Here is a 16,412-nt window from a genome sequence, read left to right on the forward strand (position 1 = left end):
ATTGTCAGTGCTCTCTTTCTTACGGTAGGTAATCAGTAAGTGAGTATTTATTTTACTACTATCATTTAAAATACATATATCTTTTATACATTCTCCTTCTTAAATGACACATTTTATGTATTTTTTATTAAGACATAATAAACCCCATTATTCAGCGACATAATTTTGGAACGTAAGTAAATTACCTGGGGTCCACTCTCCCACTTCCAGTGAGTGTCCAGAGCAAAAATATAAAAGGTAAAATTGAGAATTTTACCATCACAGTCTATGTACTGTTATGTGTATTTCAGAAGACTCCCAGTGTGAAGAATAAAAGCAGAGCCTTGGTCATACTAGTAGAGATGTGATGCAATAGCTGTTTCTCAGGCTTGGCTTAAGAATCAAAAATAACAATGGACACCCTTAGTTGAGTGCTTACTATGGCACATGACAAGGTACTTTCGAAGCAATATTTCCTTTATTTCTTACAACAACCCTACCAGACAATAGGCTCATATTTTTTTCTATGACTAAGTGTACCTTAATAGACAGTGCTTCCCTAGGTTACACTGACCCTTAGAGTGTTTCACCCTTCATTTCTTCCTCTCAGCCTTCCATACCCCATCTGCCTCTTAGAGTTGTAAAAGCTAAATAGGGAATCCAACAAATGCCTTATCCCTCCATTCAAAGTGGATACCCTATCTGGTCTTCATATAAGTTCTACTTTCTGTCTACCTTCCGAAATGTGGATTTTGAAGCGAAAGAGGAACAGAGAGAAATTATGTAACACAGTATAAAAGATACGAAGTAGATTCAACACCAGTCATAAGGAGCTTATAATGTAAAATAGACTAGATAAATGAAAACTGAGACCATAGAAGAACCATAAGAACACAAGTGTGAAGAATATTACAAATGTGTACTAAATATGAAAATCTTATAATGACGGTAAAAACTATTTTTTATATATACCTGCAAGCATGGCTATGGTTCACATGTAAACAGATAAAAACAGTCATGGTAAAAGATCTATTTAACTATAAACAGATATCTAGAATTTCCCAATGTGCTCTTATGGCATTTGAGGCATCTGATTTAAAATTAAAAACTGCAAAAAACAGTGATTGATTCAATTCTTTTTTTAAAGCCCAGAGTATAAGGATTTTAATACCTCTTCAGGTCTTCCAAGTGCTGGAGTTCCTGTAAGAAGAATGGCTCGTTTGGCTTTCTGTACTACTGGCAATAAAATCCTGCTGCGAGTTGCATTTCTGGACTTCATGTAGTGTGATTCATCTACAATAACTACTTTGAAGTTCTGATTATTCAGTGCATCTATCAAAGTCTCCGCATCTGTGGTTAAAAGACCATAACCCAGAACTGTCACTTTGCTGGTCGATATTCTCCTAGAAAAGAAAATCCATGTACTTTAAAAATATTTTAGTAACCAATTTATCATAAAAAATACATTTATTTGGGAAGAAATACAGAGGAGAAAGAAGAGGAAAAATAAGAAGAGATGGTACTACCGCTAAAACCCAGTATCTCTTAAGATTTTACCATCTTCAAATATGACAAATCAGAATCCAAATTTAAAATTTGGTTAACAAAACCAAATTTTTGGTTAAATGGTTTTTGGAATATTTTGACATCCAGGTAGCCACATTTTACTAGGATAAGTACATTACTTTCTGAGAATATTTGCTTCCATGCACCTAGAATCATGCATAAAAAAAGTAGATACTCAAAGATTAGTTAACTATTCAATGAAGCCTTCCCACAAACAGGATAGCAGTGTTTTTCAGCTGAGGTGCTGTTGTGATTACGAGCAAGATGATACTTAGTATTACAGGTCTGTCCAGAACACTTCAGGGCATTTCACATTCTTGAACCCTCCCATTAAAGGCCAATAGAGTCCTTGTCACTTTGACAACAAGTGAGGCCCTGGCCCTGGGGTGACAGAGTGTGGGGAAAAGAGGAGGAGGGTACCACCTCACACAGAGACACATTGGGCTAAAGTTATCTCTGATCTTTTGGACTATCTCTATAATTCACGTATCTATAATATTCTTTATCAAACTGTAGTGAAATTATTCATTTATATATTTATTTCCCTTATTATATCATAAGATGGGCTGAGGACAGGAAATGTGTCTTCTTCAGCTTTGTATGTACAATGCTACGCTCCCAATGAGTTTGTAGAATGAAATAATTATACAAATAAATGCATTAACAATAAAACATATCACTCTTGTGTTTTCTATATCACCAGTGAAAAACACATGACAGTGTCAGTCTTCTGCAGTTCTCTACTCTCTAACAGAAAAGTCAGATCTCCTAAAGAGCCAGTACTAACATGAATTTTTTTTTTCTTAAGGACAACTACATTTAATTCCTGGATAAATCTACTTAATACAGAGTCTTAAGAATTTCCTACTGTACTCAAATACCAGAAAAAGCTGCAGAAGAAAATTTTAGGGTTAATATCACTTAGATATACTAAGAGCAATATACAGAAGACAAGGGCTTCAAAGGTCACTGTAGCTGCTATCCTGCCACATCTTGACTAGTGGACAGTCCAGGAATAACTGGCATGACAAAAGGAGGTGTATGTATTTGCAGTAAATACATGTTGCCACATGTTGCTATATACCTAAAGCTGTTTTCTTTAAGTACCTGGAAGACATTGGGTAAGTTTTTCTGCCCTTAGCTAACGTCCTGCAGAAAAGTTACACTGTAGGGTTGTAGTACTATCAAACATATCCCAACTATTATTTAAATAAAAATACTAGCCACTGTTTAATCGCAATATATTTCCAAAATAACAATAAAAATTAGAAGACCTAAATGCTATTAAAAATGATAGAGAAACATTTTTAAAATACTTAAATTTAACTTTTAAATAAGGTATAGCCTACAGAAAATGACTATAAAGGCCTTAATAAATTCTACATTCTCTAAATTCTTGTCTTAAATTTTATGCAGTTTTATTGTAAGAGAGAAAATTTATAATTATTGCATACATTTTATTTTGACCATGCAAATAGTGTCTAAATTTTCTTCGGCCCAGGAAGACATATTTCATTGAGTTAGAGTTCCAAGGTTGAAAGAGAAAAAGGCTGCCATCTGTTTTATCTGGGTCCTCCTTCCACATTCACAAAGGCCACCTTTATTTCTACAAACACTCTTTATGTTTACAACCTTAGAGAATATAATATAGTAGAATACTACCACACACGCACAAAAAAATCTAAGTATTAACATTTATTTCTAGTAGGTACATCGCTTTTTGTTTGTGGATGAGAAATTGGTAATTTTCAACTTCTGAGAACATGATAATTTGCATGATTCACCCAGAAACTCAGTGTAATAAATTATTAATATTCAAATTGATTGGTTTATTCAAATTGATTGGTTTTTTCCAATGGCTAGAAAACAAAAGAAGAAAAATACAGTAGCTATACTATGACTGATTTTTAGAGTAAGGACTTCAAATAACCACAAAACAAATATTTTCAATATAGAAAATATTAAAATTATAAATTAAAATAAAAAAGTAAAATTGCCTAACATTATTTTTCAGTTATACATAAAACTTGCATACTAACAACTTAGAAAGCAAAACCAGCCATAGTTGCTGATAATAAAAGCTCAAAATCTTCAAGTTAATCCTTGAAAAGTTGTAAAATTTGGTTTTCAACCCTAAAATAGTCTGCTTAAAGTAAATTTAAGGTATATACAGCATAGGTATATTCATATATTTTTAAAGCATGTATACTTTACATTTACTTTAAAAATATACCATAAAGGAGCTTATGACATCAAATACACAGTTGGGTTTTAGATAAATAATTCATATTTTAAAGTGTAAAATAAAATTCGCCATATTACTCTCTTCATTCCAAATTCTGTGATAATCTCATTCTAAACATGGTCATATGCTAAATACACACAGGAGGGCTTTTCTTTTCTTAAAGATTAAAAAGTTGTTCTTACCCAACATCAGTTTTATTCTGGATAACATTGATTTCTTCTGGACCCAGCTCTGGGATCCATTTCTCTATTTCTTCTGTCCAAGGGTACCTCAGAGATGAAGGAACCACGATTAAAAGTGGCCATTCCTCCTTATAGAAGTAAGCGATACCAATTGCCTGAATTGTCTTTCCTAGACCCATCTAAATTAAAAATAAATAAATGCTAAAATATTTTGAAAGAAAATGTTTATCAAATATTTTATTTAAAAGTATTATCAAAATAATTTTCCAATGTAAAATCATCTGGATTACACAGTTAATAAAGAGCTCAAGATTATCATGACATTTAAAATTTATTAAGAAAATTATATTATTTTCAAGTCATTTGTGATTGAACTTAGAGACAAAAGGACCACTAATTTAAAATAGTAGTTACACTGGTTTCAAACAAGGTTCTACTGTATAGCACAGGGAACTATATTCAATATCCTATGATAAACTGTAATGGAAGAAAATATAAAAAGAATATGTATATATGTAACTGAATCACTTTGCTATACAGCAGAAATTAACACAACATTGTAAGTCAACTATACTTCAATTTCAAATATCAAAAAAATTAGTTATACTGATTTCATACAACTTAATTTTACAAAGATGTATGTGACCATGTATAATTCTCCTTTTGGAGAACACAAGAGTAAATACCTATACAGTACAATATCATGTAATTTTAAAGCTAGAATAAGTCCTAAATCATGCACATTTTACAACAGAAGTAAGTACAGAGAGGTTAAACTATTTGTTTAAGTTCACAGTTAACTGGATGAAATAGTATGAAAGCCCACATCACTGCTGTCTCGATTGTTTTCACAGTTATATCACACTGCCCGATCTCTAAGCTGTTCCCATTTAAAAACTGGTTACTAAATGAATGTCTATAGTGGTTTTGTTCATAATAGCCAGAAACTGGAGACAACCCAGATGTGCTTCAACTGGTGCATGAATAAAAACTGTGGTAAATCTATACAATGCAATACCATCTAGCAACAAAAAAGGAACAAAACTGGTATAGACAATCTTATTTACAAAGCAGAAACAGACACAGACGTAGAGAACAAACGTATGGATACCAAGGGGGAAGGGGGGTGGGTGGGATGAATTGGGAGATTGGGATTGACATATATGCACTACTGATACTATGTATAAAATAGAGAACTTCCCTGATGGCACAGTGGTTAAGTATCTGCCTGCCAATGCAGGGGACATAGGTTCGATCCTTGGTCTGGAAAGATCCCACATGACACAGAGCAACTAAGCCCGTGTGCCACAACTATTGAGCCTGTGCTCTAGAGCTCGTGAGCCACAATTACTGAGCCCACGTGCCACAACTACTGAAGCCAGCGCGCCTAGAACCCGTGCTCTGCAACAAAGAGAAGCCACTGCAATGAGAAGCCCACGCACCACAACAAAGAGTAACCCCCGCTTGCTGCAACTAGAGAAAGCCTGCGTGCAGCAATGAAGACCCAACACGGCCAAAAATAAATAAAATAAAATAAATTTATTAAATAAATAGTGTTTGTTCCTTTAAAAAAATAAAATACAATAGATAACTAATGAGAACCTACTGTATAACACAGGGAACTCTACTCAATGCTCTGTGGTGACCTAAATGAGAAGGAAATCCAAAAAAGAGGGGATATATGTATACGTATAGCTGATTCACTTGGCTGTACAGTATAAACTAACACAATATTGTAAAGCAACTATACTCTAATAAAAAAAAAATCTCAAATGCATTTTGCTAATTGAAAGTAGTCAGACCCCAAAACTAGGTACTACATGATTCCATTTTTATGTCATTCTGGAAAAGACGAAACAACAGGTACAGAAAGCACACCAGGGGCTGTGGGGTGGGAGGAGGACAGCAGCATGTGAGAAGATCTGGGGACTGACTGAACTGTTCTGTATCTTGTGGTGGCAGTTACATGCCTGCATTGGGCAGAACTCACGGAACTGTACACTAAGAAAGGTGAATTTAGGAGGGAAGGATAAATTAGGAGTTTGGGATTAGCAGATACACACTACTATATATGAAACAGATAAACAACAAGGACCTATTGTATAGCACAGGGAACTATATTCAATATCTTACAATAACCTATAATGGAAAAGAATCTGAAAAAGAATGGATATATACATATACATATGTATGAGTACAACTGAATCACTTCGCTGTGTGCATGAAACTAACACAACATTGTAAGTCAACTATACTTCAATTAAAAAAAAAAGTGAATTTACCTAAAAGGGTGAATTATACCTCAATAATCCTGTCTTTGCAAAAAAGTAGTTACTATTATGAACCATGAGAAAGACTAAAAGACATAGACCCTGCTTACAAGACTCTTCAAGGAGAAAAAAGACAGAAACATAAAACAATTTAAAGTAAGTTTTAAATGCTGAGTGAAATGAAAGAAAAAGAGAAAAATTAAGTTGTGGACTTTTAGCAAGCTTCCATTATGGAAACATGGTAAATGGAATGCAGGAAGTGATTTTGTTTCTGACCTGGCATATAGTAAATGCTCAGACATTATTTGAAGGTATGAGTGAATGGATGACTAAATAAAAATCAAGGACTTTAAATTCTCTGGGACAGGCAAGACCAAGGCACAGGAAAGGTGTTTACGATTTTTAACAAAAGGGAGGAAGGTAACTGAAAAGTATTTAGTCCAAGAGCAATTATATTTTTAGTTACCATTTCAGAGTTTTGAGGCATAACATTCAAGTACAGAGTCAAAACAAAGTCTAAAAGCTTTCAGCGTTGAAACAAGATGCAGGTGAAGATAAAACATTTTTTCTACCTAGTATTTTAAGAGTAAAATTGAGGATAAGTTCGGCAGGGCTTGTTAACAGGTTAAGGGAACTTAGGAACTGACACACACATGCACACACACATACACAAAGCACCCTACATATTTTATTATAAAATTAAATAATTTAACACCTTAATAGTCTATATCTCTTTCCAAGAAGTAGCACACAACTCAACCTTTAGGCCTGCAGAGTCAAATTTAAGATTCACCTAGTGGTAAATCTTAGCCCTAAGAGAAAAGAACAAGCTTTCACATAACTTAGTTTTGTAAATCCGAACCAAAGAGTAATTATGCACCAATATAGAGTATAATGACTGATATGTTTCCTTGTCCTCAAAACCTGCCAATCCTCAGAGCTGAAACCACTTAAACAAAATTCTGGGACCAAGTTAGTTCCAAGGCAGTAGAAATTTAAGAATTATAGATCATCACCTAGCTTGAGATCATTAGAGTTGCTTCTTTCCTGCAACAACTCTGACCATGAGCACAGTTCCAGGAACTGAGCCATGGCCTTATTTTGTGTGTGTGGACCATACCACGAACCTGTGCCCTAGTTATGAGTCCCTGGTTTTGCTTCCTTCCATGATTTCATCACTCATTTTCTTAATTTCAATTTCTCTAGAAATAGGGGTCTGTTTTGCTTCCCTGATATCCTGGGAAATAGGATTCTTTCTCTGGGACTCAGATTCTATCAACAGGCCCTTACCTTTTGCTTGCTGCTAAATTTACTTAGTGCCAATCACCTGCCTACCTGGACTTTGGTGCTCTTCACTTAGTGTGACTAACAGTGTCCTGTGTTGGCCTGCCAGGCACCCACTGATAAACTAGTTTCCAAAATTTCCTAATATTGTCTGCTACTGAGATCAAGGATGTAGGTCTTTCCAGATACTATAAAACTCTTATCAGAGGAAAACACAGGCAGGACACTCTTTGACATAAACTGCAGCAGTATTTTTTTGGATCTGTCTCCTAGAGTAATGGAAACAAAAGCAAAAATAAATAAATGTGACCTGATTAAACTTAAAAGTTTTTGCACAGCAAAGGAAACCATAAAAGAAACGAAAAGACAACCCACGGGGGGGGGGACCTTGAAGATGGCGGAAGAGTAAGACGCGGAGATCGCCTTCCTCCCCACGGATACACCAGAAATACATCCACACGTGGAACAACTCCTACAGAACTCCTACTGAAGGCTGGCAGAAGACCTCAGACCTCCCAAAAGGCAAGAAACTCCCCATGTACCTGGGTAGGGCAAAAGAAAAAACAGAGACAAAAGAATAAGGACGGCACCAGCACCAGTGGGAGGGAGCTGTGAAGGAGGAAAAGTTTCCACACACTAGGAAGCCCCTCCGCGGGCGGAGACTGCGGGAGGCGGAGGGGGGTATTTTGGGACCGCGGAGTAGTGCACAGCGACGGGTGCGGAGGGCAAAGCGGGGAGATACCTGCACAGACGATCGGTGCCGACCAGCACTCACCAACCTGAGAGGCTTGTCTGCTCACCCGCCGGGGCGGGCGGGGCTGCGAGCTGAGGCTCGGGTTTTGGTTTTGGACGGAGCTCAGGGAGAGGACTGGGGTTGGCGGCTTGAACATAGCCTGAAGGGGTTAGTGCACCACGACTAGCCGGGAGGGAGTTCGGGGAAAAGCCTGCACCTGCCGAAGAGGCAAGAGACTTTTTCTTCCCTCTTTGTTTCCTGGTGCGCGAGGAGAGGGGTTTAAGAGCGCTGCTTAAAGGATCTCCAGAGAAGGGCGCGAGCCGCGGCTGAAAGCGCAAACCCCAGAGACGGGCGCGAGCCGCGGCTGAAAGCGCAAACCCCAGAGACGGGCGCGAGCCGCGGCTAAAACCGCGGACCCCAGAGACGGGCGGGAGACGCTAAGGCTGCTGCTGCCGCCACCAAGGGGCCTGTGTGTGAGCACAGGTCACTCTCCACACCCCTCTTCCGCGGAGCCTGTGCAGCCCGCCACTGCCAGGTTCCCGGGATCCAGGGACAACTTCCCCGGGACAACGCACGGCGGGCCTCAGGCTGGTGCAACGTCACGCCGGCCTCTGCCGCAACGTCACGCTGCCTCTGCCGCCGCAGGCCCGCCCCGCACGCAGTGCCCCTCCTTCCCCCATCCCCCAACCCCCGGCCTGAGTGAGCTGGAGGCCCCGAATCAGCGGCTCCTTTTACGCCGTCCTGTCTGAGCGAAAAAACAGACGCCCTCCAGCGACCTACACGCAGAGGCAGGGCCAAATCCAAAGCTGAGTTCCTGTGAGCTGTGAGAACAAAGAAGAGAAAGGGAAATCTCTCCCAGCAGCCACAGAAGCAGCGGGTTAAAGCTCCACAATCAACTTGATATACCCTGCATCTGTGGAATACCTGAATAGACAAGGAATGATCCCAAATTGAAGAGGTGGACTTTAGGAGCGAGATCTATGATTTTTTTCTCTTTTCCTCTTTTTGTGAATGTGTACGTGTATGCTTCTGTGTGAGATCTTGTCTGTATACTCTTGCTTCCACCATTTGTCCTAGGGCTCTATCCGTCCATGATTTTTTTTAAAAAATTCTTTTTATTAATAATTAAGTTTAATTGTAATAACTTTATTATACTTAACCTTTGTTCTTTCTTTCTTTCCTTCCTTCCTTCCCTCCTTTAGACAACGAATCACCCCAAATTGAGGAGGTGGTCTCAGGGAGCAGGATTTATGATTTTTCCCCCTTTACCTCTTTTTGTGAAGGTGTATGTGTATGCTTCTGTGTAAGATTTTCTCTGTATAGCTTTGCTTCCAACATTTGTCCTAAGGTTCTATCCGTCCCTTTTTTTTTTCTAAATATTTTTTAATTCAATAACTATATTATACTTTATTTTATTTTTACTGTATCATCTTTCTTTCTGTCTTTTTTCCTTCTTTCCCTCCTTCCTTCCTTCCTTCCTTCCTCCCTCCCTCCCTCCCTCCCTCCTTTCTTTCCTTCTTTGCTTCTTTCTTCCTTCCTTCCTTTCCTCCTTTCCTTCTTTCTTTACTCATACTTCTACTAATTCTCCCTACTTTTTCTCCCTTTTATTCTGAGCTGTGTGGATGAAAGGCTCTTGGTGCTCCAGCCAGGAGTCAGGGCTCTGCCTCTGAGGTAGGAGAGCCAACTTCAGGACACTGGTCAACAAGAGACCTCCCAGCTCCACATAATATTAAACGGTGGAAATATCCCAGAGACCTCCATCTTAACACCAGCACCCAGCTTCACTCAACGACCAGCAAGCCACAGTGCTGGACAACCTATGCCAAACAACTAGCAAAACAGGAACACAACCCCACCCATTAGCAGAGAGGCTGCCTAAAATCATAATAAGGCCACAGACACCCCAAAACACACCACCAGACGTGAACCTGCCCACTAGAGAGACAAGATCCAGCCTCATCCAGCACAACACAGGCACTAGTCCCCTCCACCAGGAAGCCTACACAACCCACTGAAACAACCTTAGCCACTGGAGACAGACATCAAAAACAACGGGAACTACGAACCTGCAGCCTGCAAAAAGGAGACCCCAAACACAGTAAGATAAGCAAAATGAGAAGACAGAAAAACACACAGCAGATGAAGGAGCAAGATAAAAACCCACCAGACCTAACAAATGAAGAGGAAATAGGCAATCTACCTGAAAAAGAATTCAGAATAATGATAGTAAGGATGATCCGAAATCTTGGAAGTAGAATGGACAAAATGCAAGAAACAGTTAACAAGGACCTACAAGAACTAAAGATGAAACAAGCAACGATGAACAATGCAATAAATGAAATTAAAACCACTCTAGATAGGATCAATAGCAGAATAACTGAGGCAGAAGAACGGATAAGTGACCTGGAAGATAAAGTAGTGGAAATAACTACTGCAGAGCAGAATAAAGAAAAAAGAATGAAAAGAACTGAGGACAGTCTCAGAGACCTCTGGGACAACATGAAACGCACCAACATTCGAATTATAGGGGTTCCAGAAGAAGAAGAAAGAAAGAAAGGGACTGAGAAAATATTTGAAGAGATTATAGTTGAAAACTTCCCTAATATGGGAAAGGAAATAGTTAATCAAGTCCAGGAAGCACAGAGAGTCCCATACAGGATAAATACAAGGAGAAACACGCCAAGACACATATTAATCAAACTGTCAAAAATTAAATACAAAGAAAGCATATTAAAAGCAGCAAGGGAAAAACAACAAATAACACACAAGGGTATCCCCATAAGGTTAACAGCTGATCTCTCAGCAGAAACCCTACAAGCCAGAAGGGAGTGGCAGGACATACTGAAAGTGATGAAGGAGAAAAGCCTGCAACCAAGACTACTCTACCCAGCAAGGATCTCATTCACATTTGATGGAGAAATTAAAACCTTTACAGACAAGCAAAAGCTGAGAGAGTTCAGCACCACCAAACCAGCTTTACAACAAATGCTAAAGGAACTTCTCTAGACACGAAACACAAGAGAAGGAAACGACCTATAGTAGCGAACCCAAAACAATATATAAAATGGGAATAGGAACATACATATCGATAATTACCTTAAATGTAAATGGACTAAATGCTCCCACCAAAAGACACAGATTGGCTGAATGGATACAAAAACAAGACCCTTATATGTGCTGTCTACAAGAGACCCACTTCAGACCTAGAGACACATACAGACTGAAAGTAAGGGGATGGAAAAAGATATTCCATGCAAATGGAAACCAAAAGAAAGCTGGAGTAGCAATTCTCATATCAGACAAAATAGACTTTAAAATAAGGACTATTAAAAGGGACAAAGAAGGACACTACATAATGATCAAGGGATCGATCCAAGAAGAAGATATAACAATTGTAAATATTTATGCACCCAACATAGGAGCACCTCAATACATAAGGCAAATACTAACAACCATAAAAGGGGAGATCAACAGTAACACATTCATAGTAGGGGACTTTAACACCCCACTTTCACCCATGGACAGATCATCCAAAATGAAAATAAATAAGGAAACACAAGCTTTAAATGATACATTAAACAAGATGGACTTAATTGATATTTATAGGACACTCCATCCAAAAACAACAGAATACACATTTTTCTCAAATGCTCATGGAACATTCTCCAGGATAGATCATATCTTGGGTCACAAATCAAGCCTTGGTAAATTTAAGAAAACTGAAATTGTATCAAGTATCTTTTCTGACCACAACGCCATGAGACTAGATATCAATTACAGGAAAAGATCTGTAAAAAATACAAACACATGGAGGCTAAACAATACACTACTTAATAATGAAGTGATCACTGAAGAAATCAAAGAGGAAATAAAAAAATACCTAGAAACAAATGACAATGGAGACACAATGACCCAAAACCTATGGGATGCAGCAAAAGCAGTTCTAAGGGGGAAGTTTATAGCAATACAAGCCCACCTTAAGAAGCAGGAAACATCTCGAATAAACAACCTAACCTTGCACCTCAAGCAATTAGAGAAAGAAGAACAAAAAAACCCCAAAGCTAGCAGAAGGAAAGAAATCATAAAAATCAGATCAGAAATAAATGAAAAAGAAATGAAGGAAACAATAGCAAAGATCAATAAAACTAAAAGCTGGTTCTTTGAGAAGATAAACAAAATAGATAAACCACTAGTCAGACTCATCAAGAAAAAAAGGGAGAAGACTCAAATCAATAGAATTAGAAATGAAAAGGGAGAAGTAACAACTGACACTGCAGAAATAAAAAAAATCATGAGAGATTACTACAAGCAACTCTAATGCCAATAAAATGGACAATCTGGAAGAAATGGACAAATTCTTAGAAATGCACAACCTGCCAAGACTGAATCAGGAAGAAATAGAAAATATGAACAGACCAATCACAAGCACTGAAATTGAAACTGTGATTAAAAACCTTCCAACAAACAAAAGCCCAGGACCAGATGGCTTCGCAGGTGAATTCTATCAAACGTTTAGAGAAGAGCTAACACCTATCCTTCTCAAACTCTTCCAAAATATAGCAGAGGGAGGAACGCTCCCAAATTCCTTCTACGAAGCCACCATCACCTTGATACCAAAACCAGACAAGGATGTCACAAAGAAAGAAAACTACAGGCCAATATCACTGAGGAACATAGATGCAAAAATCCTCAACAAAATACTAGCAAACAGAATACAACAGCACATTAAAAGGATCATACACCATGATCAAGTGGGGTTTATTCCAGGAATGCAAGGATTCTTCAATATATGCAAATCTATCAATGTGATAAACCATATTAACAAATTGAAGGAGAAAAACCATATGATCATCTCAATAGATGCAGAGAAAGCTTTCGACAAAATTCAACACCCATTTATGATAAAAAACCCTCCAGAAAGTAGGCATAGAGGGAACTTTCCTAAACATAATAAAGGCCATATATGACAAGCCCACAGCAAACATCATCCTCAATGGTGAAAAACTGAAAGCATTTCCACTAAGATCAGGAACAAGACAAGGTTGCCCACTCTCACCACTCTTATTCAACATAGTATTGGAAGTTTTAGCCACAGCAATCAGAGAAGAAAAGGAAATAAAAGGAATCCAAATCGGAAAAGAAGAAGTAAAGCTGTCACTGTTTGCAGATGACATGATACTATACATAGAGAATCCTAAAGATGCTACCAGAAAACTACTAGAGCTAATCAATGAATTTGGTAAAGTAGCAGGATACAAAATTAATGCACAGAAATCTCTGGCATTCCTATATACTAATGATGAAAAATCTGAAAGTGAAATCAAGAAAACACTCCCATTTACCATTGCAACAAAAAGAATAAAATATCTAGGAATAAACCTACCTAAGGATACGAAAGACCTGTATGCAGAAAATTATAAGACACTGATGAAAGAAATTAAAGATGATACAAATAGATGGAGAGATATACCATGTTCTTGGATGGGAAGAATCAACATTGTGAAAATGACTCTACTACCCAAAGCAATCTACAGATTCAATGCAATCCCTATCAAACTACCACTGGCATTTTTCACAGAACTAGAACAAAAAATTTCGCAATTTGTATGGAAACACAAAAGACCCCGAATAGCCAAAGCAATCTTGAGAACGAAAAAAGGAGCTGGAGGAATAAGGCTCCCTGACTTCAGACTATATTACAAAGCAACAGTAATCAAGACAGTATGGTACTGGCACAAAAACAGAAAGATAGATCAGTGGAACAGGATAGAAAGCCCAGAGATAAACCCACGCACATATGGACACCTTATCTTTGATAAAGGAGGCAGGAATGTACAGTGGAGAAAGGACAGCCTCTTCAATAAATGGTGCTGGGAAAACTGGACAGGTACATGTAAAAGTATGAGATTAGATCACTCCCTAACACCATACACAAAAATAAGCTCAAAATGGATTAAAGACCTAAATGTAAGGCCAGAAACTATCAAACTCTTAGAAGAAAACATAGGAAGAACACTCTATGACATAAATCACAGCAAGATCCTTTCTGACCCACCTCCTAGAGTAATGGAAATAAAAACAAAAATAAACAAATGGGACCTAATGAAACTTCAAAGCTTTTGCACAGCAAAGGAAACCATAACCAAGACCAAAAGACAACCCTCAGAATGGGAGAAAACATTTGCAAATGAAGCAACTGACAAAGGATTAATCTCCAAAATTTACAAGCAGCTCATGCAGCTCAATAACAAAAAAACAAACAACCCCATCCAAAAATGGGCAGAAGACCTAAATAGACATTTCTCCAAAGAAGATATACAGAATGCCAACAAACACATGAAAGAATGCTCAACATCATTAATCATTAGAGAAATGCAAATCAAAACTACAATGAGATATCATCTCACACCAGTCAGAATGGCCATCATCAAAAAATCTAGAAACAATAAATGCTGGAGAGGGTGTGGAGAAAAGGGGACACTCTTGCACTGCTGGTGGGAATGTGAATTGGTTCAGCCACTGTGGAGAACAGTATGGAGGTTCCTTAAAAAACTACAAATAGAATTACCATATGACCCAGCAATCCCACTACTTGGCATATACCCTGAGAAAACCAAAATTCAAAAAGAGTCATGTACCAAAATGTTCATTGCAGCTCTATTTACAATAGCCAGGACATGGAAACAACCTAAGCGCCCATCATCGGATGAATGGATAAAGAAGATGTGGCACATATACACAATGGAATATTACTCAGCCTTAAAAAGAAATGAAATTGAGCTATTTGTAATGAGATGGATAGACCTAGAATCTGTCATACAGAGTGAAGTAAGTCAGAAAGAAAAAGACAAATACCGTATGCTAACACATATATATGGAATTTAAGGGAAAAAAATGTCATGAAGAACCTAGGGGTAAGATAGGAATAAAGACGCAGACCTACTGGAGAACGGACTTGAGGATATGGGGAGGGGGAAGGGTGAGTTTTGACAGGGCGAGAGAGAGTCATGGACATATACACACTAACAAACGTAGTAAGGTAGATAGCTGGGGGGAAGCAGCCGCAAGGCACAAGGATATTAGCTCGGTGCTTTGTGACAGCCTGGAAGGGTGGGATGGGGAGAGTGGGAGGGAGGGAGACGCAAGAGGGAAGACATATGGGAACATATGTATATGTATAGCTGATTCACTTTGTTATAAAGCAGAAACTAACACACCATTGTAAAACAATTATACCCCAATAAAGATGTTTAAAAAAAAAAAAAAAAAAAGACAACCCACGGAATGGGAGAAAATATTTGCAAATGATGTGACCGACAAGGGATTAATTTCTAAAATATACAAACAGCTCATACAGCTCAATATCAAAAAAACAAACAACCAAAGCAAAAAATGGGTGGAAGATCTAATTAGACATTTCTCCAAAGAAGACAAACAGATGGCCAACAGACACATGAAAAGATGCTCAACATCACTAATTATTGGAAAAATGCAAATCAAAATTACAATGAGGTATCACCTCACACTAGTCAGAAAGACCATCATCAAAAAGTCTACAAATAGTAAATGCTGGAGAGGGTGTGGAGAAAAAGGAACCCTCCTACACTGCTGGTGGGAATATAAATTACTGCAGCCACTATGGAAAACAGTATGGAGGTTCCTTTAAAAACTAAAAATAGAGTTACCATGTGACCCAGCAATCTCACTCCATGGCATGTAACTGGAGAAAACTCTAATTCAAAAATATACATGCATGGCGATGTTCATAGCAGCACTAAACCCAGTAAAAAAAACCAAGCCAGTCTCCTTTCCTTGTTTTCTCCAGCCATTTTCATACCTGCTTAGGAGCCTACCCTGCTCTCCCTGGAAAGCAGTATGTGAGTAAATAAACTTTTTCACATCCTATTGACATCTGTGTGGCATCATCATTCTGGACATCTGAACCAAATTTTGGGTGAAAGAGTCCATTCTGCCTCTTTTGGGTGACAACAGCCAAGGAAAGCCATTCCTCAATATACATCAATAAGCAGGCATCGTGAGCTAAATGAAAAGTTTTCGTTGAGTTTTGTTAGCTGGAATGAAAAATCTCAGAATCTGATTAACTTGGAATCACTGAAAAGAATGAATTTCTGAATCTGCATACCTGATTCAGG

At 38.1% G+C, this 16,412-nt stretch overlaps 1 protein-coding gene across 2 annotated transcripts in view; it reads right to left on the minus strand.

Moving 5' to 3' along the window:
• The window catches only part of ZRANB3 (zinc finger RANBP2-type containing 3), a 237,638-nt gene that overhangs the window by 110,699 nt on the left and 110,527 nt on the right, over positions 1 to 16,412 (minus strand). For both annotated transcript variants that reach the window (XM_065880766.1, XM_065880765.1), the window contains exons 3-4: positions 3,973 to 4,151; positions 1,151 to 1,382 (exon numbers count right to left, since the gene is read on the minus strand). In XM_065880766.1, coding sequence (XP_065736838.1) covers positions 1,151 to 1,382; positions 3,973 to 4,151 — 411 coding nt within the window. The remainder of the gene's footprint in view (positions 1 to 1,150; positions 1,383 to 3,972; positions 4,152 to 16,412) is intronic.

The sequence above is a fragment of the Phocoena phocoena genome, chromosome 7, assembly GCF_963924675.1.
Source record: "Phocoena phocoena chromosome 7, mPhoPho1.1, whole genome shotgun sequence".
NCBI classification, from domain to species: domain Eukaryota; kingdom Metazoa; phylum Chordata; class Mammalia; order Artiodactyla; family Phocoenidae; genus Phocoena; species Phocoena phocoena.